We start from the raw sequence: 27329 nt of genomic DNA, 5'->3' as shown, positions 1-27329 counted from the left end.
TAACAGTGGTACAATTATAACTTTTATTGAAAGAAACGTCAATATTATCACAATACTTTTTGCTTTTCCTAGAATAATTTGTTGTTCAAATTAAAAATAACTTAGATTTTGGCTTGAACAATACAAATAAACTCAACAAGACTGCTCCGAGACAATATTTTTCCAAATAAAAATTGGAAATGCGCAATTATCTTACAATTATGACAGTAAAGTCACTTTTTTTAGAACAAACAAATTTTGGTTATGAAGATGAACATTTTAACAATATCAGTGGCTGCAATGAGCCCGTTTCCATTGCACATCTCAGAACATTAAAGTGCAAACTGTACAAATTGTGCAAAAACAAACATTCCACTTTTTTTCTTTTCCAGTCCAATCCTTGTCCATTCTCCAAACCTAAACTCTTTGTCTAGTCTAGTGACAGATCACCATGGCAGTAGATTTGTTTGTTGTGTGTCCCTAAAGTGAGTGCAGGGTGCTCTAACACTAAAATATTAGTTCACCTGCTACATGTTCTAACCTGAAGGAGAGAAGAAAAAAAAAACAAAAAAAACAACCACCCAAGGAGAGATCCCATGCCCCCCCGGGGGGCCTGCCCCACACTTTGAGGAACACTGATGTAAGGCAATATAGATTATCATGATAAATTCCAAGGCAAATTTTTGGTTCTGACTGAAAGAAAAAGTAACCAAATTGCTTGTGGTTTTAAATTATTATTATTTTTTAAGTATTGTACAAGATGAAATGAAAATGAAAAATTACATAAGACAAGAATGACATAAAAGCTGTAACAAAACAGTAGCAACATAGATATGCGAAAAATTATAGAAAAGATAAAGTAATGAAAAATGTGAGATGAAAATGGCAAAGGTAACAGATGTAACGACACAGTATTGAAAATGATGTACAAGAAGCAAGACAACACAAAAGTAAAACGTAACAAAAATAGCTTTAGTCTCTGATTTCATGATTTAGTGTTCAGTTTCTTCATTTTCAAGGCAGTGTTCTGCTTTTTCCTCAACACAAAAACATTACAACATGTAATTAACATAATCTGATGGTAGAACTTCAAAACTAATTACAGTCAAATGGTTCATTTTGCTTTCAACATAGTGTTTCAGTTAGAGAACGCAAAGTACGAGAGAAATTTATGACATTAGTGACAATAACACAATCATATCAGGATCAGTATTATTGTTTTCACCCCAACATACTTTTGCTGTTTAGTATATTTTAATATGTATAATCCACTCCTGCAGTTTTACACTAGTTATTTGACTGCTGCGTCGCTCATGAAACTAAACTGATTATCAACAAGTGTTAAATGTTTTAACTCTGTTCCAAGTATTTTTCTCAACATGATTCTTCATTAGCAGTTTCACATGAGTATCAACTATAATCAATGCAATATATCATCACAGATCACTGAATTAATATTAAATCCATCCAAAGGCTAATTTCCCCAGGCATCTGTAGGAAGATGTTTGGTGTTTTCTTCAGTCCGATATCTTTATTATTTGCTTCCCAACGTTTCCTCCTTTCATCATAGAGCAGAAAGCAACTGCAAGAAAAAGAAGAGGGGTTTAAAGGAGTATTGAAATGGGCTTTGTGGCTTGAAACTGCTAAAAATAGAAATAGTTTTTAAAGGTGTATTCAGCATAAAAATAAATAAATAAATATACATAACTGTGACAAAACCTAGTCCATAAACAGCTCAGTGTGCTTTTTCGTCCATTTCTCAGGCTTGTTGGCAGATGAAGTTTTATTGACATCTTGTTTGCTAATGCTAATGTTAGCTACACTTTAGTCCTACGTAGTCAGTAGCTGAATCAGTTACATAGAACATACAGTTTAACCTTTTCATGCATAGTGGTCACTCCAGTGGACAGCTATTCTACAGCTGTTCTCTTGTATATTCATGGATTTTATTGTTGTAGTTCCATATCAAATGCTTCTAAATGGACAGTAATGCTAAAAACATAGGATTATCTTATGATACATTACTGTAGATTAAAAATCACCAATATATAAAGCAGAAGAAATGAGCTCGACTTTGAACATACTGGGCAGTAAAATATAACACACCCATTAATGCAGCAGTAAAATTAGTCCAAAAACATCATCTATATGGAAAATACTGACAGGGAGCATTTTAGTGCACAGTACCACATTCAGTGTGGTATTAGTACATTTATTTTAGGCCAGATTCTGGGTACTTCTATCAAAAGCAAAACAATAGTGAGAAAATGCTCTAATTAAAACCCACATACCTCCCATATTTTCAATGCCATTGACCACAGTTTCTAGCACCTGCAGAAAAAAACAGAAATGACATTAGACACAAAAGGGGAAGCAGCATCCGTTTTAACAAACACACCCACGCAGTCAGACAGACAAGCACCACGACGGTTTCCTCCACACCTTGATTTGACCTGATTTCACCCACTGGCTGAGCTCACACAGGGCAGCCTCTGCTTTGTGCATGTAGCTGAGCACCAGAAAGCGTTCCCGGGTGATGCAGTTTCTTTGCAGGGCGTTCTGTGTTTCCACGCTCAGGGGCGGAGGATACGGCACATCCTTATTATACTGAGAGATCTGCCCGCACAGGATTACATGGCTACCTTTGTTCATCTAGAAGTAAGGAGAGAAGCAGAAGAACATGTCAGTGTCAAAACACACAGTTCGACAGAGGAACCTTCTCAGATCAAAGTCATGGTTAACGATGACTATAAGGCAGTGGTTTCAACCTTGGGGTCGGGACCCCACGTGGGGTCGCCTGGAATTAAATGGGGTCGCCTGGAATTTATTGTAATTGATTAAAAAAACAAACAAACAAAAAAAAAAACCTTACTAAAGTGTCAAGGTTTCACTGTAAAAGAATCAACATTTTTCCAATACAAACTCTGGTGCTGCTGGTGGATGTAGACCCCAAGTGAGCCTCTAAATAAGACCCTCTGTCCTCCTCATTTCAGTTTAACCCCTTAAATACTGGTTTCAGATGTTTGTGGTGCAAGATTTGATCAGTCTGAGAAAGAACAGACTGTACCACACAACTGAAAAAGGAGATTGGAAGCAGTTAATGCAGTTTTTTTAACCTTAGGGTCTGGACCCCATGTGGGGTCGCTTGGAATTCAAATAGAATCACCTGAAATTTCTAATAATTGATAAAAAAAAATTTTAAAAATGAAAACTTACAAATAAAAATGTATATTATATAACCTAAATGTCATGTAAAATTAACGTTTATTTGCAACATAGTATAGTAAACTATTACATGATCAAAAACAAATTAATTTTAGCCCAAAAAAAGTCTCTGTTTTGAATGTCTGGGGTCGCCTGAAATTTGTGATGTTAAAATGGGCTCACGAACCAAAAAAGGTTGGAAACCACCAGTCGTGGAGAATCCCAGCTCCATAAAGTAAAAATCCTGCCATGTATTTGTTCCAACCATTCACTGCACCAGCCCATTTTAATGAGCACAACTCCTCATCCAGGTAGATGGGATAATTAGTGGAATCACCTGTGTTAAGTGAACACGTAGAACCAATACATGGCAGGACTTTTACTTTATGGAGCTGGGATTCTCCACCACTGGAAACCACTGTTATGAGGAGATTTCCACATCCATACTGGACAAACCAGTGCAAAGCATAGGAAGGACAGAACATTCAATGTATGACTAGTAAAAGTTACTTCATTTTAATGAGGAAAGGCCAGAGTCGTGCGCACGCACACACGCATGCACACATCTAATCTGATTTTCATGAACCAAACAGCCAACAGATGATTCTCCAAGAACCTGTACCTTTTACCTGTGCTATGACAGTCTCACTGATGTGTCCTCCCACGTTGTCAAAGTAAACATCAATGCCGTCGGGGCAGCACTCCTTTAGCCTCGCACAGACATCGTCTTGGCGATAGTTAATGGCTGCAGAGAAACCTAAGTCTTCTACTAAAGCTCTGCACTTGTCATCAGAGCCACAGATGCCGACAACTCTCACACAACCGTCCAGCCGGCCGATCTGGAAGTGATGCAAGTAGGAAAGGACATGAGGAGGATTTGGCTTCTGTTTCTTATAATCGAATCTGTGTTCCTGTTTATTTCTGTTTCTGTTTGATCTGCTACTCTGAATACAGTTTATGTAACAGATTTTCCATCAGTCATCTTGCTCTTATCTTTCTTTTATTTAAACCTTTTTTTTATTTAAACCTATTAAGATAAGGATCATTTCAATACAGTTTCAGCACAGAAATAAGTTACTGCATTTTAATGGTTTACATTATTACATTACATAAATGCAAAGATGTAGAGCAAGGCTGTCAAACTCATTTTAGTTCAGTTCCACATTCAGCTAAATTTGATCTGCAGTGGGCCGAACCAGTAAAATAAAAACAGAATAATATAGAAATAATGTCAACTCCAAACTTTTCTCTGTTTTAGAGCGAAAAAAGTAAAATTACATTCTGAAAAGGTTTACATCTACAAACTATCCTTTCAGAAGATGTGAATAACATGAACAAACTGAAAAAATAAGTATAATTTTAACAATATTCTGCCTCAGTTTATCATTTCCACATGTACATTATAACTTACAGATCACAGTGGATCTACAAACACACAAAACATTTAATAACAGACAGAATATTTTTAAAATTGAAAAAAAAAAAAAAACCCTCTTAAGACATTTCAGGTTGTTCATATTTGTCCAGGTTATTCACATTTTTTTAAACAAAATTATACTTTGTTTTAGTATAAATACAAGAAAATATTTACATTTACAAAGAGAAAAATTTAGAGTTGTCATTATTTCTATGTTATTCTGATCGTATTTGACTGGTCTGACCCACTTGAGATTGAATTGTTCTGAATGTGGAACCTGAACTAGTGCAACGTTAACAACGTTAAGTGCAACGTTAACAATATTACGCCTAAGTTGATCATTTATACATGTGCATCACAACTTAAAGATTTAATAACAGACAGAATATTGTTAAAATTCCACTTACTTCTCTTAAGATACTTGAGATTGTTCATATTTGTTCAGGTTATTCATATATTTGTGAAAGGATAGTCTGTGAATGTAACTTCTTTTTCTAATTTTACTTTTTTTTTTTACACTAAAACAAAGAGGAAAATTTGCAGTTTTCATTATTTATAGGTTATTATGATAATATGTTACTGGTCTGATCCACTTTAAATTGAATTGACCTAAAAATGATTTTCACATCCTTGATTATTAATATCTTCAGTGTAATTTCTCCATTTCACAAATTCATCCAAAGGGGCCAGACTGGACCCTTTGGTGGGCCGGATTTGGCCCCCGGGCCGCATGTTTGACACCTGTAATTTAGACAAAGTCACTTAGATCTTTATGCCCCCATTTTGCTGTTTCCAGCACATCAACTCTGACGACTTCATTTGCTGCCTAATATATCCCAGCCACTGAGCGATGCCATCATAAAGAGATAATCAACATTATCAGGACTTTACTTGTCAGTGGTCACGATAAAATGGCCGATAACACTGGTCAACAACAAATTTATTGTTTAAGTTTTTTGAGCTGATTTAGGATAATTTTGGTGTGCTGAATCCAAAAATCACATGAATTTTGCTCAATCAGGTCAACTTTCTGAACTATGCTACATATTGGCTTTTTAACATTTTTGCTTACATTTCTGGGCATTTTCACATCATATGATACAAAATTCTTTCATATTTCTTGCAATAAACGAGTTCTGAAGATTTTACTTGTGCCAATTTATGATTAATGTTTTTTTTAATATTACAGGTGAATGAAATGGCTTCGACTAGAAGATCTTGCAAAAATAAGCCTGACGTATTCTGCTACATCTGCGGTGAATACACCATCGTACCTAACAGGAATCCTGTTAGAAAATGATTTTTTTTTTCTCTTAAAACCTATTTTGGGTGAGAACTATATAAGAAATCAACTGATAAAGTCACAAAACTGTAATCAATTTTGTGAGAGGATCCAATTTTTCAAAATCAAATTAGCAAAAAAACCTGACCTGATTGAGAAAAACAGATGTCATTTTTGGATTTAGCGGTGCAAAATGGTCCTGATTCAGCTGAAAAAACCTAGACAACTTGCAAAAAACATTTTTTTGTAACCCAGTGTAAGCATCTGTATTTGATTTTTTGCAGTGATCACTATTGTTTTTGCAGTGCCTAACACTTTTGACCAAAATACGGGGATAGGATTTCGTGTGAATAACAAAAATAAAAATGCATAACATTTCTTTAAAAAAGGTTTTCATGTTGACATTTAAAAAATATATGTGAACACCACTGAATCTGTGTCAGACCTATATACGGTGACTGATCAGTTGAACCCTCCAGCGCAGCCTCAGCAGACGTGCATCTGTAAATGTTTGGTATACTGTGCTTACCTGTCCAGCTATGGAACCACAGGCCCCAGCAGCACCGCTCACAACCATGGTCTGATTGGCCCCTTTTGTCACGTGACCTTTCTCCCGTACTCCCAGCAATGCAGTGAGGCCAGTGATGCCAACCGCACCCAAAAAGTAGGACAAATGCCCATCAACTAACTGTGGATCCACCTGCAACAACCAGAAAGTACCATTCACAACCGATCAGCTGACGTCCATGTTGAATCCAGTCAGTCACTTTGCTAAATTCAGCCAAAGTACAAATAAAAACATTGGTATTTTTTTTACTCAAATTAGAACTTTTTCTGACGAAATGTGAGCCCATCTGCTTACCAGGGTGGAATGAGAGACAGTACTGATACACATTACTATGCCACACCTTCTGTAAGGCACCTCCTTTCATAACAGCATGAGTTTGCCAAGGCCAGTTAAAGGAGGTGACCACGCATCCCTCAGGACAGGAAGTGCAGCGGCTGGACTCCACCACACCCACACCGCCACCATCCAAACACTCGGACAGCTGCCACGGCTTCAGGTAATCTGCACCTGTTTCTTCGTTCATTCGGCATCGCTGAGAAACAAACACAGATATGCAGGTAGGTGGAGGTTTTGGAATGTGAGGCCTTGGCTGTCTTTGTTGAAATGACACAGCAGGAGTAAGTGTAAGACACAGCCAGGGGAGGAGTCCAAGTACTGTCAGTAAGTGTACGTCTGACAGACTCACTTCTACTCTGTGCTACTTTATCCACCTACTCCATTACATCTCTGAGAAAAATGTACTTTTTACTCTATTACATTTGTCTTACAGCTTTACTTTTCATACTGCAATTTTTCATCCCTTTCCTGTGAAAACCATGTATCTCCGAATGTGCTGATGTTGAATGCTTGTGATGAACTGAAGGATGTTCCCTTAAGGCACAGGTGTCAAACCTGCGGCGTGGGGACCAAATCCGGCCCGCCAAAGGTCCAGTCTGGCCCCTGGGATGAATTTGTAAAATGCAAAAGTTACACTAAGATATTAACAATCTTTTTAGTTCAGGTTCCACATTCAGACCAATTCAATCTCCAGTGGGCAGGACCAGTAAAATACTATCATAATAACATATAAATAATGACAATTCCACATTTTTCTCTTTGTAAATGTAAATATTTTCATGTATTTACACTAAAACAAAGTATAATTTCACAAAAAAGGTGAATAACCTGAACAAATGTGAACAACCTGAAATGTGTTAAGAGAAGTACATACAATTGTACCAATATTCTGTCTGTTATTAAATATTTTGTGTGTTTGTAGATCCACTGTGATCTGTAAGTTATTATGTACATGTGTAAATGATAAACTGAAGCAGAATATTGATCAATTACACTGATTTTTTTCAGTTTGTTCATATTATTCACATCTTTAGAAAGGATAAATTGCAGATGTAAACTTTTTCATAATGTAAATTTACTTTTTCACTCTAAAACATAGAGTAAAGTTTGGAGTTGACATTATTTCTATATTATTCTGTTATTATTTTACTGGTTCGGTCCACTGCAGATCTAATTTAGCTGGATGTGGCCCCTGAACTAAAATGAGTTTGACAGCCCTGCACTAGAGACATGATAAATAATCAGAAGGTGTGTGACATACAAAATAGTCTTTTAATGTATAATATCTGAGTTTCTGTGACGAAGACTTTGGCAGTCAAATCTATATGTAGCTTTGGTGCTACTTTCAACTAGATCAGCGGTTCTCAATCTTTTTCTGTCGGGCCCCCCTTTGGAGGACAAAAATCTCCAGCCCCCCCCCCAACCCCAGCAACATTGTAACAGTGGTGCAATTATAACTTTTACTGAAAGAAACGTCAATATTATAACAATACTTTTTGCTTTTCCTTGAATAATTTGTTGTTCAAATTAAAAATAACTTAGATTTTTGCTTGAACAATACAAATAAACTCAACAAGACTGCACCGAGACAATATTTTTCCAAATAAAAATTGGAAATGCCCAATTATCTTACAACTAAGACAATAAAGTTACTTTTTTTTTTTAGAACAACAAACAAATTTTGGTAATGAAGATTAACATTTTAACAATATCAATGGCTGCAATGAGCCTGTTTCCATTCCATTCCATTTCCACCAGACTCCGAAACAGTTTTTACCCAGAGGCAGTTAACATGATGAACTCCTGCTGAACTTTGAGCCCAGAATGCACTTTTAAATTGGCACTTTACTGATGTGCACTTTATGAATAAACCTTTTTTTTTTAGTTATTTATAAGTAATTTTTAAGGGGGGGTGTTATTGTTATTTTTTTATATCAGTATTTTATTATTTTTATTATTTTATCAGTAACTTATACTATTTTTACTGAATGCTGCTGACAGTTGGGGACCTGAGTACAATATTTCGTTTCTGTGTATTTTTGTATGCTGAAATGACAAATAAACTTGAATCTGAATCTGAATGGCACATCTCAGAACATTAAAGTGCAAACTGTACAAACTGTGCAAAAACAGAAACATTCCACTTTTTTTTCCCAGTCCAATCCTTGTCCATTCTCCAAACCTAAACTCTTTGTTTAGTCTAGTGATAGATCACCATGGCAGTAGATTTGTTTGTTGTACGTCCCTAAAATGAGTCCAGGGTACTCCAACACTAAAATATTAGTTCCACCTGATACATGTTCTCACCTGAAGGAGAAAAAAACCCCAAAACAACCACCCAGGAGAGATCCCATGCCCCCCCAGCACGCCCCACACTTTGAGAAACACTGAACTAGATAGTGGTACCAGAAAATGAATATGTCAGTTTTGGTAGTATCAATACCATGTAGGGGTCAACTGAGAGGTAAAGCGTTCGGACGAGCACTTCTCCATCCTTGAGGTCTGTTGTTAAAGTCTTCTCCTCTAGGCGGAAGTTTTCAGGAACTGGCACCCCGTCTGTACCTTGTGGAGGAAAGTCACAGTAGCGTAATACAAGAGTGTAATACAAGAAATGAGGTCATCTTTTCAAACCCTGATAACACTGGGTTACAAAAAAATGTTTTTTGCAAGTTGTCTAGGTTTTTTCAACTGAATCAGGACAATTTTGCACCGCTAAATCCAAAAATGACATCTGTTTTTCTCAATCAGGTCAGGTTTTTTTGCTAATTTGATTTTGAAAAATTGGATCTTCTCACAAAATTGATTACATTTTTGTGACTTTATCAGTTGATTTTTAAAAAAAAAAATATAGTTCTCACCCAAAATAGGTTTTAAGAGAAAAAAAAAATCATTTTCTAACAGGATTCCTGTTAGGTACAATGGTGTATTCACTGCAGATGGAGCAGAATACGTCAGGCTTTACTTTTGCAAGATCTTCTAGTCGAAGCCATTTCATTCACCTGTAATATTCAAAAAACATTAATCATAAATTGGCAAAAGTAAAATCTTCAGAACTCGTTTATTGCAAGAAATATGAAAGAATTTTGTATCATATGATGTGAAAATGCCCATAAATGTAAGGAAAAATGTTAAAAAGCCAATATGTAGCATAGTTCAGAAAGTTGACCTGACTGAGCAAAATGAATGTGATTTTTGGATTCAGCACACCAAAATTATCCTAAAGCAGCTCAAAAAACTTACACAATAAATTTGTTGTTGACCAGTGTAATGCAGTGACATGTTCCTACCAGGTCTGGAGTTGAGAACCACTGTGTGCACCTGCATTGTCCAGGACCAAGTATGCTAGTCAAGGTTGATGTATTTATATCCACAGTTGGCAACACCAGTCGGCTTTTTACACAAGAGAGGCTCACAACTTTTTAAAAGAGTGCAGCTAAAGTATTGTTACAACGCGTGACAATCGCTAACACGTCAGAAAACTTCTTCTGACAACTGTGTTTACAACACCAAAAAGGTCTGTATGCTCTGCCTGGGTAAGCTAGCGGAAGTCACAGACCGCAAAGTGAGAGAACTCACTGCTAGCAACTTCCGTCTTCGGTGAAAGCTCATTAGGCAGCAGTACACCTTCTTCACTTTTCATTGTCATTGTCGTTTTACCCTTATTCAGTGTGATGTTTTAGCCAATATATCAGTACGCTAACGTCAGGAAATCATTTGTTAATTGTAAGGAATTTTTAATGACTCTTAGGTAGCATTTTAAGTGGCTAATCCAGTGGTTCTTAGTCTTTTCCGTCCTAACTTTTATCAAAAGAAACATCAATATCATAACAATACTTTTGGGTTTTCCTTGAATAATTTTCTGTTCAAATTAAAAATAACTTAGGATTTTGCTTGAATAATACAAATAAACTCAACCAGACTGCTCCCTGAGATTTTTTCCCAAATAAAAATAGGAAAAACGCAATTATCTTACAACTATGACAATAAAGTTAGTGTTTTTAGAACAAGCAAATATTGGTAACAAAGTTGAACATTTGAACAGTCTCAGTGGCTGCAATGAGCCTGTTTCCACTGCACATCTCAGAACATTAAAGAGCAAACTGAACAAACTGTGCAAAAACACAAACATGTCACATGTGTCTTTTCCAGTCCAGTCCTTGTCTGTTCTCCAAACCTAAACTCTTTGTCAGTGACAGATTACCATGGCAGTAGATTAGTTTTTTTTTTTTTTTGTACGTCCCTAAAATGAGTCCAGGGTGCTCAAACACTAAAACATTAGTTCCACCTGCAACATATTCTAACCTGAAGAAGAAAAAAAAACACCCATGAGTGATCCCATGACCTCCCCCTGGCAAGCCTTTGCGCTCCTTGTAAGGGACCCACCCCATAGTCTGAGAAACACTGGACTAGGCTAAGGTGGAACTTTATTAGCCGGTGTTCCGGTTTAGAGGACGTATACTATCTTGCCATACTGTGCTCTCTCTGTAGGTGCCGTCGATCCGTTGAGGGAGCTGCACGAATCCGAAACGGTACGCAGCCTCACAACCTACTTCTGATGGTAATTCATCAACACTGCAGCTATTGAGCACATCCAACACTGAGTCAAACTGTATTTCACTTTCACTTATACATCATGTGAGGGCGGTTTTTTTTTTTTTTTTTTTTGCAGTTTCGGTTCGTAAGCTAGCACCAAGTGTAAAGAAGAGACGTCGGGACCTGAGCAGGAAAAGTTGGAGGATTTTCTGTTTATCTCTGCCGTTACATTCGCCTTAGCGTCAACTTTAGCCGCAGCAGGGCACCGTCCGACGGGAAATGACGGCTTGAGTGCAATGGAACTGCAGAGTTTACTGTAAGTCCAGCTGAATGCGTTGTTTCTGAATAACATGTGCTTTCTGACAGTAGTTCATATGCAGGAGGTGTTCTGATCCAGCTAGCCACAAATAGCTGTTGGAAACGGATCTCTCTTTATTATTTGTGTAAAAACGCATCAAAACGTTTTTATCAACATGATGTGTTGAGTATGTAGCACTGACAACATTAGCATCTGTTCAGCCAGACCTGACACTGGTGTTCACTTCATTACTACACTGTTTGTTTTGTTTTTTAACTTGTTGCTTGCTTAAATGCATATTTTTTCTGCAATTATAAAAGTACCTTTAACTGTTCAACTGAATATTTAACCCTTTCATGCACAGTGGACAGTTCTTCTCCAGCTGTTCTCTTGTATATTCATGGGTTTTGGTTGTTTTAGTTCCATATAAGACAACACAGTGGACACTTATACACCATCCCATAATAATACACTGACATTCAGACCATTACTGTAACTCCTGTTCTAGATAAACCTGATCTGCACTAACATGTTTGAGTGCAAAAAAAAAGCAAATTGTTATTAGACTGTAATTAACAGGGTTTTTTTTTTAGCTTTTTTTTTTTTTTGCATATTTAACCCTCTGGTGTCGGGGTGCGGCTTTTAGGCACACTTTGCACTTCATGTTAAAAAACTTCATATTATTTTTCACAATTTAAATAAGGTTAGAATTCAAAAGTTGTTCATTTGTGCATGATCTTTAAAATTCTGGCCACCAACTAAAATGTGCACATTGTAAACAAAAGAAAATGACCAGACTAGCATCTGTCTGCCAAGTGTGCCTAAAACGCACTATTTCTTCCATTTGATCTGTATGATTAGGGCTGACCCTGATTTACAAAAATAAAATCAAATTAGAGCAGAAAAATAAATCACTATATAATATTTAATAGTTTGATTTATAGGTGTGCATTTTACGCACACTTGGTGACAGAAGCTAGTATTTTTGAACATTTGACCTAGCACCAAAAATAATAATGCAAATTAACCAATGTTGGAATTAATCACTGACATATGCCAGGATGAAAAAAAATCAAATAATATGTGATCCACTTTTTATGTAATATATTGAAAAAAATTTATTTGTTTTTTTTTTTGTTTTTTGCATCCAAAAAAATGTTTTTTTTTACATTACAAACACGGCATTTAAAGGGTTAAAAAATGTGACAATTATTAAGTATTTGACATTTTTATTTATGGCTCAAGTTGATGAAATAGAAAAAAGTGTAAAAGAATTAAAAACAAACTGTATGAATTTTTTTTTTTGACATTATTCCACAAGTGTGCCAAAAAGGCACACTTGGTGCTTAGTAAGGGCCTTCCTGGACGGGATACCAGAGGGTTATCTCCATGAAGTAACTAATAACTAGTATTAAAGTTTGTTAAAATGTGAGAAAACATCAAATTAGCAGCATTAAAATGTTTTTATTTCATAGTTTTCACACAGTATATCAGTAAATGCATGTTTCTTCGCTTTTGAAATTAAACACATGGTGTCCAGCTGAGTGGACATTTTGTAACTCTATGAAAAATAGGTTGATGAAAAAAAATTTAATCACATTGTTTTTTTTTTCATGCCGAAAGAGGAATAAAAACACTCAGGAAAAAAAATCTTGTTTAAGGTTCTTATAAATCATGCATGAAAGGGTTAAGTTAACGTAGCTAATAAATACACATATAAAATAAATGTGAAACACTGAACATTAAACTAACCATATGGAAACGGCCAAACTGCCTCTTCACTATGGTGCTGATGTAGTTTCAACCACTTTGGATGTTTCATGAAATCAGTCTAAAAATTTCTACCAACATCCTCAAATGAGAACCGTTCAGTCCACCTGTCCTTCAGTGGGAGTCTGCCGACACGCTTTCATTTTCCTAGAGGGAACTGAAGCACTGACTTCACTTCCTTCGAGTCACAACGACAACTTTAATTTGAAAAGGAAAGACAAAAAAACAAACATGTAAATGGTGTCTTTCACTGCTGCTCAGTCACCTGGTTTGTTGTTTGTTCCACTTTGGGTCTTAACAGGCGCGTAGTCATTCAACAGAACTGCTGTTATTGTCGGGCAAATGTGGTTGGTGTGAGGAGCTCTGCAGTGTTCCAGAAGACTGTCAAGATATTGTAGAAGGTAAAGCAGTACCAAAACCCAAACTAACTATAGTTTGAGGACAGAGTATTTTTGAATTATATTTTGTCTTCAGTTTATATATCTAGAAAACAATCCATTAAGCTTGTAATTCATCTATAACAGGGGTGTCAAACTCATTTTAGTCGAGGGGCCACATTCAGCTAAATTTGATCTGCAGTGGGCCGAACCAGTAAAATAATAACATAATAATATATAAATAATGTCCACTCCAAAAAATTTTTTTTTGTCAGTGCAAAAAACCCCCAAAACATTAAATTATGAAAATACTTACTTTTATAAACTATCCAAATTTTTAAAAATGTGAATAACCTGAAAAAACTGAAATTTCTTAAGAAAAATAAGTGCAGTTTTAACAATATTATGCCTCAACGTATCATTTATACATGTGCATTATGGATCAATAATATATTAACATATAAATAATGTCAACTCCAAACTTTTCTCTGTGTTTTAGAGTGAAAAAGTAAATTTACATTATGAAAAGGGTTACATCTACAAACTATCCTTTCAAAAGATGTGAATAACATGAATAAACTGAAAAAATAAGTGTAATTTTAACAATATTCTGCCTCAGTTTATCATTTACACATGTACATTGTAACTTACAAATACACAAAACATTTAACAATAGGCAGAATATTGTTAAAATTACACTTACTTCTCTTAAGAAATTTAAGGTTGTTCATATTTGTTCAGGTTATTCACATTTTTTGCAAAATTATACTTTGTTTTAGTGTAAATACATGAAAATATTTACATTTACAAAGAGTAAAATTTGGAGTTGTCATTATTTATATGTTATTATAATAGTATTTGACTGGTCCTGCCCACTGGAGATTGAATTGGTCTGATGTGGAACTGAACTAAAACTAACTAACTATTTTATTGTAATTTTTGCATTTCACAAATTCATCCCAAGGGCCAGACTGGACTCTTTGGTGGGCCGGATTTGGCCCCCGGGCCACATGTTTGACACCTGTGACCTGTAACATTGAAAATAATTGAAATGTAATGTTTTGGTCATATAGTCTAGCCCTGCCCTCACCTTCTCTCAGCCTCCTGATGACTGCGGAACACTTCTGAACATTCTACAGTGTGTTGAGTTAGGTTCCAAATAGGGGTAAAGTTTCACTTTAAGAGATGAACAGATACATCAATCTGTCGCTAGTGAGAAAACACTGATATCGAATGCTGCAACAGTCATGCAAACAAATACCCACTTTTTTTTTTTTTTTTTTACTTGTATTTTATTGTTACATTTTAGAAATGTTACAACACAAACATTTAGAACATAGTGTAAAAAGTATGAAGGCTGATGTTGAAGGGCTGGTTTGTGTTGGAATAATTAAAACTTCTGCACTGGCATACGGTCAGATATGATAACTGGTCAGGGATTCCGTTTAATTCTTTTATTTTCTTCAGGCAGATTATTTACAGGTGGAATAGTACAGGTGATGACATGGATAGGATGATTTTGAATTCAGGTATGCATCCATCCGGTCTGTGCATTTAAGTCTGATTCTTCAGGCCACATGCTCCCAGTCAAACAAAGGGAAAAAGAGGATGGTTTGGGCCTGATCCTTCCTCTTAAATGGTTGGGTGTGGCCTGACAGGTGAGGCGAGGTCCTGCCCCTCCCCAACCAGGAAGTGGAGTTTTTAACAACATAGTGTCAGTTGTTGTCCTGCATATTGTCCACTTTTTCCATCGATCTTCATGAGTTGCTTGCTTCGGTCTTATGATATAAGTAAGTCTCTCCATGTTGTAAATTTCTTCCTCGATGTCTCTCCAGTTATTTAGGGTGGGTTGGGGGGGGGGGGGGGGTCCTCTTTACACCATTTTCATGTGATGGCTTTTTTAGACGATGCCAAGAGGAATTTTAATCAAATATTCATCCTTGCTTGGTTCGTCTTTTCCTGTTAAATGCCTCAAATATAACACAGAACATGTCCTTGGTAGTTCGTATCCCAATATTTTTCCAAATTCTTCACTGATGTTATTCCAGTGTTGGGATAATTTTGTGCACTTCCAAAAAACATGTGCATGACCCACATGCTGTTCACCGTACACCCTCCAACAGGGCTGAGGTTATGATAGTGAAGCCTCTTGGATCTGTGGTGATATAAAACATGTCATTATGTTTTTCCAACCAAATATTTTCCAATTTCTGGAATTAGCTGTAGTCACTGGAGTTTCACATATTTCATACTATGGGTCATCACTTAATTCTACCAACAGTTCTGTTTTCCATTTATCTATAATATACAGAGTTGAAGTTTTCCTGTTCGACACCAAACAAATACCCACTTTTGACAAGCTGGAATCACCTGATGTTTGAGATGTTGCATAAAAAATACTAGTATAATCATTTAATTCCATATCATCCAGTGATTCCTTTTCTGTTGACATAGTGTGTGTGTGTGTGTGTTTGTGTGTGTGTGTGTGTGTGTCAGCCTCACAGACCCATGCTGGTTCTTCCAAGTGAAATCCCCTCTGGCCACAGTTGTCAGTGTGCTGTGACAGTGGCATGGGAGGCAGGCGTGTTAGGCTGACTGGAGTACTTGAATGTTTCAAGATGTCCAAAAGAAAAATAGGAGCTGGAGACTACAGAGAGGCCTGCAGTGTGTGGCCACACATGCTCAGTCATGTTGAATTCCTTGATATTGCAGCATATGCAACATTATCTGCTAGGCAGGCCAGTTGTGTCACTATTATATTGCAGCTTGGTAATATACACCTAGAGACACATTTATATGTAAGGGCCTGAGGGCGGGGGTGTTTTTATATTAGCTACCTGAACTCATAGGCATGCGTATTATGTAACACTCCACCTCTGATGTGAACGTCTTTGGTTTAATTTCTGCATGTAAACACATTATTATCTGACAGCTCAAGTACGAAGTGACAGAAAGAAGCACGCTGTATGCGGCACTTCTGCTGCTGATAATCCTGTGGAAGTGTGCCAGGTCAGGCCAGGTCAGGGGAGCTGCTGTGCTGCACAGTGGTTTACTTTCATCAAACAAAGCCATCATTAATGTTATTAGTTACCTGGGCTTTCCTTGCTGTGACAAGACAAATTGTCTGCCAAGATGAGGCCTATTGCAGAATACAGGAATGTGTTTTAGGTCGCAGTGTTGAAATCACCGTACAGTTGTTTGCAGTCGTTTATTGTGCATTGTGTGTATGATCATAGTTCCTCCAAATATTGCAGGGTTCATTTGTATCTCCTTGGTGATTTGCTGTTGAATAAATGAAAGGTTCAGTATGTGATACATAGCAACATCTAGTGGTGAAAAAGCAAATTGCATCCAACTTTATACTTCCCTAACCCTCTCCAATAGTATCTGCTAAAATGCTAAAGGCCTTGTTTATGACAATATGGACTCTAATATTGCACTATTGCAGTGTTTCTCAAACTGTGGGGTGGGCCACCTAGGGGGGGGCGCGAAGGCTTGCCAGGGGGGTCATGGGATCACTCCTGGGTGTTTTTTTTTTTCTTTTTTTCTTCAGGTTAGAACATGTAGCAGGTGGAACTAATGCTTTAGCATTTGAGCACCCTGGACTCATTTTAGGGACGTACAAAAAACAAATCTAGTGCCATGGTGATCTGTGACTGGACAAAGAGTTTAGGTTTGGAGAACAGACAAGGACTGGACTGGAAAAGACACATGTGACATGTTTGTTTTTGTACAGTTTGCACTTTAATGTTCTGAGATGTGCAATGCAAACAGGCTCATTGCATCCACTGATATTGTTAAAATGTTCATCTTTGTTACCAATGTTTGCATGTTCTAAAAAAAAAACAAAACTTTATTGTCATAGTTGTAAGATAATTGCATTTTTCCTATTTTTATTTGGAAAAAAAAAATCTCAGGGAGCAGTCTGGTTGAGTTCATTTGTTTTGTTCAAGCAAAAATCTAAGTTATTTTTAATTTGAACAGAAAATTATTCAAGGAAAATCAAAAAGTATTGTTACGATATTGACGTTTCTGTCAATAACAGTTATAATTGCACCACTGGTACAGTGTTGTTGGGGTTGAGGAGATTTTTTTGTCCTCCAAAGGGGGGGGGGAGGGGGCAACAGAAAAAGACTGAGAACCACTGCACTATTGTTCCAGAAGGCATGCTCTGTAAGGATATTCAAAAATAACCCTTTTTCCAAATGGACCTTTCTCTGATTAGACGGGGAATATGCTGATATTATTCTGGTTTTACGAGAATGACTTGCATATATATACAGTGCATTCAGAATATGTGTCTCATTTATGGGTTTTACCACAACTTACAATCCATGGCCCTGTTTATGCTCAGCTAGAGCAGAGACAAAGATCCTCTGTGGTAGAGATGCATATTCCAAAGAATAGTCCACATTTCTGGTGAGAGGGAGAAACACATCTACTTGTAAACATTATGACTAATGATATGACCATGATTAAGAGGACATCAACAGGTTCAGTTTGATTCCTTAAGCATAGAAGTTCAGTGGATGTGCACTCTACAGTTATAGTAAGTGACACATGGGAATACTGGAACCCAACTCCTGTAAAATAGGGGGAAACAAAAAAAAGACAAAATGTTTGAGTTTCTGGCCAAGATATCTGACCTTCTTCCTCTGTAGATATATAATAAAAACACATCTCATTGTCTTGTTATTTTACACTAATTCAAACATTACAAATGCACTAACATATTGGCCAGACATCGGTATGGATATTTTCTGATTTCAGCTCACTGTAAAATTATTGTGTTATATTAAAGTTGTTTTTTTCATAAGTTTGTATGATTGAATCTGTTTTTAACCTAAGATGATGGGGCTGAAAGACTTTAAAAGAGTAACTGTTCTTACATTTATAAAATGAAGATGTATTTGTGAACGGTGGATAAATAACAAAGTAAACATAACATAACATCCGTATTAAAATTGGCTGTCAGTCCAAATGTTATATTGCATAGTTGTTAGTGCATCTCTATAAAACATTTATGAATATTCTATTCCATTTGTTCCAGCCAGGGTCCTGTCTGTGTGGAGTTTGCATGTTCTCCCAGTGTTTGCATGGGTTCTCTCTGAGGACTCCCTCTTCTTTCCCACCATCCAATAAAAACTGCCCATTGGTGTGAATGTGAGAGTGGTTGGTTGTTTGTCTCCGTGTGTCAGTGCCATGAACTGCCGACTCATCCAAGGTGAACCCCTCCTTCGCCCATAGGTAACTGGGATAGGCTCTGGCACCCCCCACAACCCCAGTGTGGATAAAGCAGGTTCAGAAGATGAATGAATGAATATTCCATTTGTGCTACCAGACCCTCCCCAATCCCCTTAAATCTTACACACAGAGTATTTAAAAATTGTTCACTGTGAAACAAACATGTAGAAACAGTTTGATTAATGATTAACCAACAAACAGAAACATATGCTTTATTAAATAAACGTTTTAACTCCTAACACAAATGTAAAATAAATTGGTAAATAGTAAAATATTTTCAAATAATGCATCCACAGAGAGTAATCATCATTAGCCCCAAAAATAGAAAGTGAAATGTGTGATTTGAAAGTGTGCAGCTTCTATAAATCAGAAAGCCTAATAACACTATTTTTCCAATCTAAAACTTTAAACTCATTGACCTTGTGGAGTTCAAAACTATTCATATAATGTATAAAGCAAAGAGTAATTGACTGCAGGGGAATATTCAAGAAATGTTTAGTGAAAGAGAAGGAGGCTAGGATTTAAGGGGAAAATTAAAATTACAGATTCATAAAGTACGCACTAGGTTAAAAAGTTTCTGTATCACCGTCTGTGGAGGAAAACTGTGGAGATCAAACAAATATCAAACATAATTCAGTTTAAAAAAGATATAAAGAATTAATTCTTTAGAGGTTACAGTATTTAATAATGACACTGAGGCCTGTTTGTTTATGGATGATGTGCTGATAAATCTGCTGGAATTAGTGAAGAAAACTGTTGAACTGCTGAGTCTGTATGACTGCACTGACATGAACAGACTGGTGTGTATAATTCAGTTACTGCATTATGGATTAGTCGTGGTTCGATGGTAAAATTAGGGAACTAGTATTGTTTGATTCTTGTATTAATTTAGTGATAAAAGTGTAAAAGCACTGAGGGGTTGGATTAAATCAGTTTAAACTTCTTCCTCCTTTTGCAAAATTCAGACTTGGATGTGCTGGAGGATAGATTCTGTTCATTTAAATGTTATTTTGTTTTTGTCTTAATTTGCTTTGTTTTGTTTTATTTCTTTGCATGTTCTAAATAAATCAGATAGGCTATTCTTGCTGTGCCATGTGGATTCGTCATGTCAGGGAAAGTGAAAGCAGTGCGTAAAAATGAGAAGGAAAGTGTTGGAGTGGAGCGCGGCTCACCGGGTCGTCCTTCCTCTGACATCCCCACTGCCCTCCCATGTGTGTTGGAATTTCCCGCATGGACTGAGAGGGATCTTGCTCCGTAAATTACAGCGCCTTGCGTGTGAGAGGAAGACCTTATATGGTCATGGAAGTGGGTGTGGCCAGCGGCAGGCTGGTGGCGGAGGAGGGGGATCACAAGACGAGCAGACGCGGACGGAGTGGATGCGCGCACAGCGACAGGCCGCACCGGAGTGTTTTTGTGCAATCTGACTGCAGTAATGTGCAACAGACAGCGGCGGCATTGCTCCCGCGTCCGTGCACGTTAGCGCTCCATTTCCGACCAGTGAGGGGCCGTGTTCACGCATCCACTTCGACCCCCCTGTTTTGACTTTGTAGCAGCGAGGGGGGGGGGGGAGTGGGGGGAAAAAAGTACCAGTGAGTGAGGTCAGCGGCATAGCATGAGTCAACCTTGGGGATGTGTGCAGTCATCATCACGGATCTATCTCGTGCGGGCCTGCTGCTGCCGCTACCGGGCTGACGGAGCTGCGGACTGTGCGCTCCTGCGCGCGGCAGAACGGCCGGTGCGTGGAGCGGCTTTCAGGACGAACGCAGTGAGTACCGGAGCCGAGGGGGACGACCGGGGTGCCCGTGACTGTTGTTAGTGTGGTCGCGGTCCGGGATGCGTGTGATTGTGTCCGCCGCTCGCTGACAAAGTTTTGTTTACGTCGCGGAAACGGAGTGGGCGCGCGCCGCCGTGGACCGGAGCACTCATGGCGCTCGTGGAGCACACGTTAATAACGGCTGAATCAAAGCGGATTGAGTGCACGGACCCACATCCATGTGACGTACTAACCTTGTTGACAAGTTGAATCGATCCCCTGGGTTTGTTTGACATGCGTGTCCCCTCGGGCTGCGGGGCTAACGGCAGCGGCGGGACACGGCGGAGGGACGGGTTCGAATCCAACAAAGAACACAGGGTGAGGGGAGAGGAGGGGGCCAGGAGGAGCCCCGGCCTGGAAGGACTCAGCATGTTTGTCTTGTCCTTTTCCTTTTATTTGTCGCGTCTTGCGCACAGTACAGGCCGCGGCTGTCCCCCCGGTGTGCGAGCCGCGCCGTGCCGTGCCAGACGCACACGCAGGCTGAATTAAATTAGGAAACGGCGGTGGATTAGAACGGCTAACCTCGCTTGACATTTATTTAAGCCAATTTAACGTGTTACTTGTTTATTGGGCTAAACCCCAGGCTTGTGTAAGGTCGCACACTGGTGATGCGTCACGATGATCCCTCACACTGAGACTACACACACACACACACACACACACACACACACACACACACACACAGAGTATGTTGTGTTTGTGCTCTGATGCACCGCAGCTCTGCAAGGAAACTTCGTCTTATTTATGTGCATGTCTTGGTCAGAGGACACTTGATATTATTTAACAACTCACTATGTAGTGTGTGTGTGTGTGTGTGGAATAGAACTGTTCATTTCATTTAGGCATACTTGTCAGTAAACTGTTTACTAAAATATAGATTAGCAACATATTAGCTTTTTATTAAACATGATAAAGCAGATATTATTATTGTATTGTGCATGAGCATGTTCTTCAACTAGTTAGGCCATAAAGTCAAAATTACTTTGAGAAACACTGTAATTACTGCTGAATCATTGTAAAATAAAGAAGTTTTACACCATCTTTGTTAAAGTAGATATCTCAGCTTCACTGTCAGTGCAGAGTTTGACACTTTGTATGTGAAATTAGAATTTTGATGCATGCTTCTAAGTCTGCTTTGTAAAGGATACAGACACATTAGCTGAGCATTGATGTTAGCCTATAGCAGCTATTATCAAACAGATGACATGACATTTAACAGTGTTTGTCTGTGCTCATTCAGAAATGTTGTGATGTGGGCCTGAGAGACTTTTCAAAATTTAAGTCAGTTTTTATAACAGCAAAAATAAAAAAGCAAACCATAACATCAGTATCTGCATGGGCTGTCAGCAGAGTTGTTTATTGAAACATCTGTGCCATCCGAGAATTTCCCATCCCCCAGTGCACCCCCCAGTCCGTGCAAATCTCTTATTAGGCAACTTTTACAAGTGCATCATGGAGTCTGGAATCTGTCACTGCTCAGTGTATTAAGTCAGAATGGTTGGTGTATTCAGATCACATCAGAGTAGATTTATTTATATGCCTGGAGATGATCTTGATGCTGTGCTCAGTATGGGGCCTTATTGAATCTGTCAGTGGCCCACTTAGTATGGGCCATTAACAGTAATATAGTCATGTAGAATAAAGCATTGGTAAGTGCTTTAAAATGACTCAATTAGTTAAAGAGCCAGTAGGCCACTAGCAGCTAGTTAGTGATCAATATGTGTAGCTTCATTTAAAGTGTGGAAGTGAGGAAGACAGCGTTGCATTGGTGCTCGAGTGTGTGTTTGTAGCCACACAGCGTGGTCATTCAAGTTCCCCAGTCAGCGTGCCCCTGAGCCAGTGCAGGATCTGAACAGCTGCAGCTGTCTATTTTAGGAAGCGTGTGTTTTACTAGGCCACCAGAGTAAAGGGTGACAATTGTCAGTCACCCTTCCTTATATTTGTAAACCATGAACGCTGCCGTGTCTGTGTTGCAGGGATCCTTATATTAATTTATACGATCATGCTGACAAATAGCTTATGTAACGTGACTGCAGCAGCAGGTATTTGTTTTTTCTTTCTATGCAGTGACCTGCAGGAAGACTTAATGTTTTCTCTGTTTGGAGTCTTGACAAGATTCAGTTTCATACAGATGGAGCAAGGATTGAAATCTTAACAGAAACAGTCGGGATCTGTGTGTAGCTTGGATTTTGGCAGAGCGCACTGTGTCAAAATCTGTTCTAAAACCTGGCTATCTTGTAATATTTTTGATTATCATAACGGGTTCCCATAGCAATAGTTGCAGTAGATCTCCTGCAACCTCCTGAAGCCTGTACGACCACTTTTTTTTTTTTTTTTTTTTAACTGCTCTGCCTTTTCCCATCCATAGGTTGTTTCATCATGACTCATGCATTCTCACTTTCAGTTGTCCTTCCTGTTTGAGTTTGCAGCCAGGGTTCAAAGGGCACGGGTTCCCTTTTTTCACCTCTGATGACTCACTCAGTCGTTTGTGTCACGTTCAACCTGCTGTCTGTTTGGGTAGTTTGGCGGGAAAAAGAGCCCCCTCCTCCCTGTTCCATTTTAGCTGAGCTCTGAATGTTTTTGATTGCTGTAGTAAAGTTGTTAATGAACTTCCCAGTGGAAATAGTTGTTTTCAGTAGGAACTTGTGTTTTGATGATGATGTCACATTGCACAGTAATGTCAGGGGTTAATTGATTTTTATTTATTTATTTATTTAACCTAATCTGTTTTATCCCTTCCAAGCCTTGTCTTCCTACACTGAATGCTTATTTATTAGTAGTAGGTCTGAATATTGTTTTAAAAAAGTCAGTACCTTTTCTGAATACCCATTTCATTGAATACTAATTTTCCATTTTAACAAAAAATATTACGTTTATAGATTACAGTGCATATGCATAGTGTTATTTCTTGGCTTCAGATGTCTTTTTTTTTACACACTCAAAATAATTTTACAACTTTAAAAATATATACCCCCAGTTAACTTCATCTGCCCCTGTCAGTGAAGCTGAGAAAAATGTAGCAGCCAGATTTTATTGAAAGTTTATTGACCAAAAATACATTTTTCCTCCAACTCATCTTTGGAATCACCTAGACTCTTGATAGTATCAGATTTAAACCATTTAAAAGCGCTTTGTGATTTTTGATGTCATCAGATGTTATTGTTGTAACAGTAGTAAGCTCCTCCTATCTGACTGATTTAGTTTTTGACTTAATTTGCTTGTTTGAGGTCTTAAACTTCAGCATCTCAGCATTTGACCACTCAAACTTGCCTTACAAGGTAAAACATAAACCTACTTAACGTAACTTATCTATTAAAATAATACCACTATTAACTGTATGAAAGCTTTGCACAAATGCTGCAGGAACTTGGACTGACATGGTATCAAGCAAAAACTTTTTTTGATCGCTAACACCATCCAAGCCATTTGGTCATTTCCAAAAAAGTATGGGTACTCAGCCCTAGTTATTAGTATCAGTGTTTGCCTGCATGCAGGAACTTACCCCAGTGTCATGTGAGCTCAGAGAATAATAGATACTGTTTAGACCCACCCCCTCCCCTTTTCTATTCTCACACACGATACCTTTCAGTGGAGGCCTATTGTTGAAAAAGCAAACAGCAGGTTTTTACATGACTGAGGCGGGGGTGATAATAAGACCTCCCACCCCCCTGAGGACCCCTTTTTAGTCTGATGGCTCAATGCATGACCTCTCATTTTCTCTGCACAGGGTGTTTCCCATGAATGAGGAAAAACACACAGACTTCTTCGGATCTGCCCACCCCAGGCCAGCAGCTTCTGAGTGGATCACAATCAACTGCCGAAAGGAGAAGAGGATCCTGTCATCAATGTAGTTTTACTGGTTGACATTTACCTGTGACTACCCTACAGAAGGGTACACTTTTTGTTTATTTTTTTGGCTAGATTTTTCAGATTGACTCATTCAGTGGAGAAATATTTAAGAGACTGAAGATCCACACCTGGCTCGGCTTATTCATGCACGTCATGAGTGTACCAGCCCAGCAGAAAGCCAGCACTAAAAGAACAGGCAAACGCATCACATTTTTCAACGATCAAAGCAGTGCAATGAAGGAGACTCCTCAGCACCCTGAAGGCTCCTATTACGTCCCCGGTGGCAGTTCTGCAGACCCCGGACAGAGTGAAGCTGCAAGTACTGTGACCTCAAATCCAGAGGGAACTCACATGTACCTCAATTCTGTTATCTTCAGCCCAGATAAGGGTGACCAGAGTCGGGGTCATTATCAGCAGACCGTGCCTATGAAGTGGGCTCATCAGGAGCCCAGCCAGCAGCAGCAGCCGTCGCTATCCCAGCAGCAGAGAGCGGCAACGTGGACTGCCATGACCAACTGGGGGCAGAACTTTGCAAATTATGTCGGAGGAACAGAAACAAGAACCCAGCCTGCATTTGTGAAGTCCATGCATGATTCTTCTCAACAGCAGCCCCAGGCCTTTCAAGAGACGTTAAAACCCGGGGCTCTGAACACGCAGCAGCACAGCGCGTCCCACGCAGGAGGGAGCTCTGTTCTGCAGCCCTTCCAGCTGGCCTTCGGTCAACCCAAGCAACACTTACCTGCCTACTATCAGGGCTTTCAAGGCAACAGGGCGACCCTTCCTAACCCACCTAACTACTCGACACAGGCAAAGCCCCCGCACCCGCTACAGCCGCTGCAGAAGCAAGAGCAAATCCAACGCCAGCAACAGCAGCAACACCACATTATCCAGCAGCAGTTCCAGCAGCAGCACCATCAAATGCAGCAGCAACAGATCATTCAGCATCAACAGCATGTACAGCAACAGCTACAGCAGCAACAAATACAGCATGAGCAGCAACAACAAAAGATACAGCAGCAACAACAGCAGCAGCAGCAACAGCTCCAGATTCAGCAGCAAATGCAACATCAGCAGTTGCAACAACAAAACCCTCATGTGCTTGACTATTACCCCGCTGCACAAAATGCACACCCTCACCCGCACCCACAGCCGGTGGTGGTACACTCCCAGGAGTCATCTGGCCCAGCTCCCCCAAAGATCCAAGAACCCATTATCCAGGACATTACCCCGGAGCCTCAGCAGCCGTCTGACCCACTGCAGCCCCCATTCCAGTCTGAAGCCCTGTCCCAGTCCCAGCCCCAGACACAGCTCCAGTCCCAGCAGCAGCTCCGCAGATCACGGCGACTTTCCAAGGAAGGCGGAGCCCCATCTGACAACCCTTTCCTGGTCTCTTCAGATCAGACTGCCCCTGGAGCACAGGGCTCCCAGAACGGGGCTCGTGACATCCAGGCAGCCCCAACCGGGGTCATCCAGAGTACTCGCAGGAAACGCAGGGTATCCCAGGAAGCCAACCTGGAGACTCTTGCTCAGAAGGCCTCAGAAATGGATTCCCTCCCATCACATGTTGTCAAGGTAAATTACTTTTAATTAATTTCGTCCCTCTTCCAGTGTAGTTGTTTGACCTGTGTCAATTCTCTTCTGTCTCTTGCCTTTGTTTGTTTTCTGTTTCTCTGGCTGTTTTGCTCACTCAGCTGTTTCTCAGCTGTTTCCTCTTAAAGCATAAGAACCACAGAATAAATCTGAACAGCAAAGAACTGAGTGTTCTGAATCTATATCTAAACTTGTCACTGCAAGCTAAAAACTCATAATTGCAAATATCTCGGTGAGCACTGAAAATGTTCCTAGTGTTATCCCAGGATATAATTGCACTGGGACTCGAGCTCCCAGAACAAGAGCGGGAAGTAGAACAAACGGTCTATTGCAGCTGCCAGGAAAACTGTGCCAAAACTTGTGTTGTTTGTAATGTGTTGGAAGAGATGCTGAATGTAATCAACGCCCAACGAACTTACACCGCAGAACTGAGCTGCTCAGCCTTGTGGGTGAAATCTCCAGCCAACCCAAGACTTTACATTATAGATATTCTCACAGTGTAAACAGTTTCATAAACTACTTTTCAAATTTCACAATATGGTCCCAATAAATAGCCATAACTGATCCATGAAGTCATACCCTTATCTGTGTTTATGAGATAAATGTGCTGATTGTGCAACCAGTCCTGTTGCCAAACAGCACTAAGTCAGTATGGCTGTGGCCTGGATTTGCCTCATGGGTAGCGGATCATACAGACGGTGTGTTTAGTTACATGCCTGCACACCTCCCCCCATCCCATCAAAGGAGAGAAACTCCAGCCCTGGCCTCAGCTGGCCTCCCTCCTCCCACTGCACAGGGAGGGGCGCAGGGCTACCCTGCCTGCAGTGCTCAGCAGAAAATCTCTCTCTTGCTCTGGTGTAGGCGCTGGAGTTTTCCACCAGCGGTATAATGAGCACACATCCAGCGTAGCAGCAGAGCGGCATGCCTCTGTGCCCAGGAGAATGTAGTGTGCAGTGGCAGTATGCATGTGTCTTTATCTGCCTGTGATGTGGTGGCTTCGACAGCTTTGAAGTAGCTCCAGTGTTGATCGTTGCTCTGAAGCGTGCTGCTCATGCCCACTCATTATGGT

General features: G+C 39.2%; 2 protein-coding genes across 7 annotated transcripts in view; one reads left to right on the top strand and one right to left on the bottom strand.

The window, feature by feature from the left end:
• Window positions 1–716: 716 nt before the first annotated feature.
• ptgr2 (prostaglandin reductase 2) lies at window positions 717–21131 on the bottom strand. 3 transcript variants are annotated; one of them, XM_030127280.1, is made up of 8 exons: window positions 21016–21131; window positions 9230–9348; window positions 6791–6982; window positions 6412–6582; window positions 3813–4022; window positions 2422–2631; window positions 2271–2310; window positions 717–1561 (listed from the first exon to the last, which is right to left on the bottom strand). In XM_030127280.1, exons 2-8 carry the CDS (start codon window positions 9230–9232, stop codon window positions 1497–1499), a joined length of 891 nt encoding a protein of 296 aa, XP_029983140.1. In that variant the 5' UTR covers window positions 9233–9348; window positions 21016–21131; the 3' UTR covers window positions 717–1496. The 3 variants fall into 3 exon arrangements, with proteins under 3 accessions (XP_029983140.1, XP_029983141.1, XP_029983139.1); XM_030127281.1 differs by lacking the exon at window positions 21016–21131 and adding an exon at window positions 16856–16897 and having other exon boundaries at window positions 719–1561; XM_030127279.1 differs by lacking the exon at window positions 21016–21131 and adding an exon at window positions 10074–10499 and having other exon boundaries at window positions 720–1561.
• The window catches only part of LOC115414076 (ELM2 and SANT domain-containing protein 1-like), a 53554-nt gene continuing 37728 nt past the window's right edge, over window positions 11504–27329 (top strand). For 2 of the 4 annotated variants that reach the window (XM_030127277.1, XM_030127274.1), the window contains exons 1-2: window positions 21497–21619; window positions 24549–26242. In XM_030127277.1, coding sequence (XP_029983137.1) covers window positions 24815–26242 — 1428 coding nt within the window. In that variant the 5' untranslated portion in view covers window positions 21497–21619; window positions 24549–24814. Of the gene's footprint in view, window positions 11636–20198; window positions 20774–21496; window positions 21620–24548; window positions 26243–27329 lie in introns of those variants that run through there. The other 2 variants (XM_030127276.1, XM_030127275.1) reach the window with 2 other exon arrangements.

Source organism: Sphaeramia orbicularis, chromosome 22 (genome assembly GCF_902148855.1).
Source record: "Sphaeramia orbicularis chromosome 22, fSphaOr1.1, whole genome shotgun sequence".
Taxonomy (NCBI): Eukaryota; Metazoa; Chordata; class Actinopteri; order Kurtiformes; family Apogonidae; genus Sphaeramia; species Sphaeramia orbicularis.
Note: the sequence above shows the minus strand (reverse complement) of the source record. Positions and strands in the feature narration are given on the sequence as shown.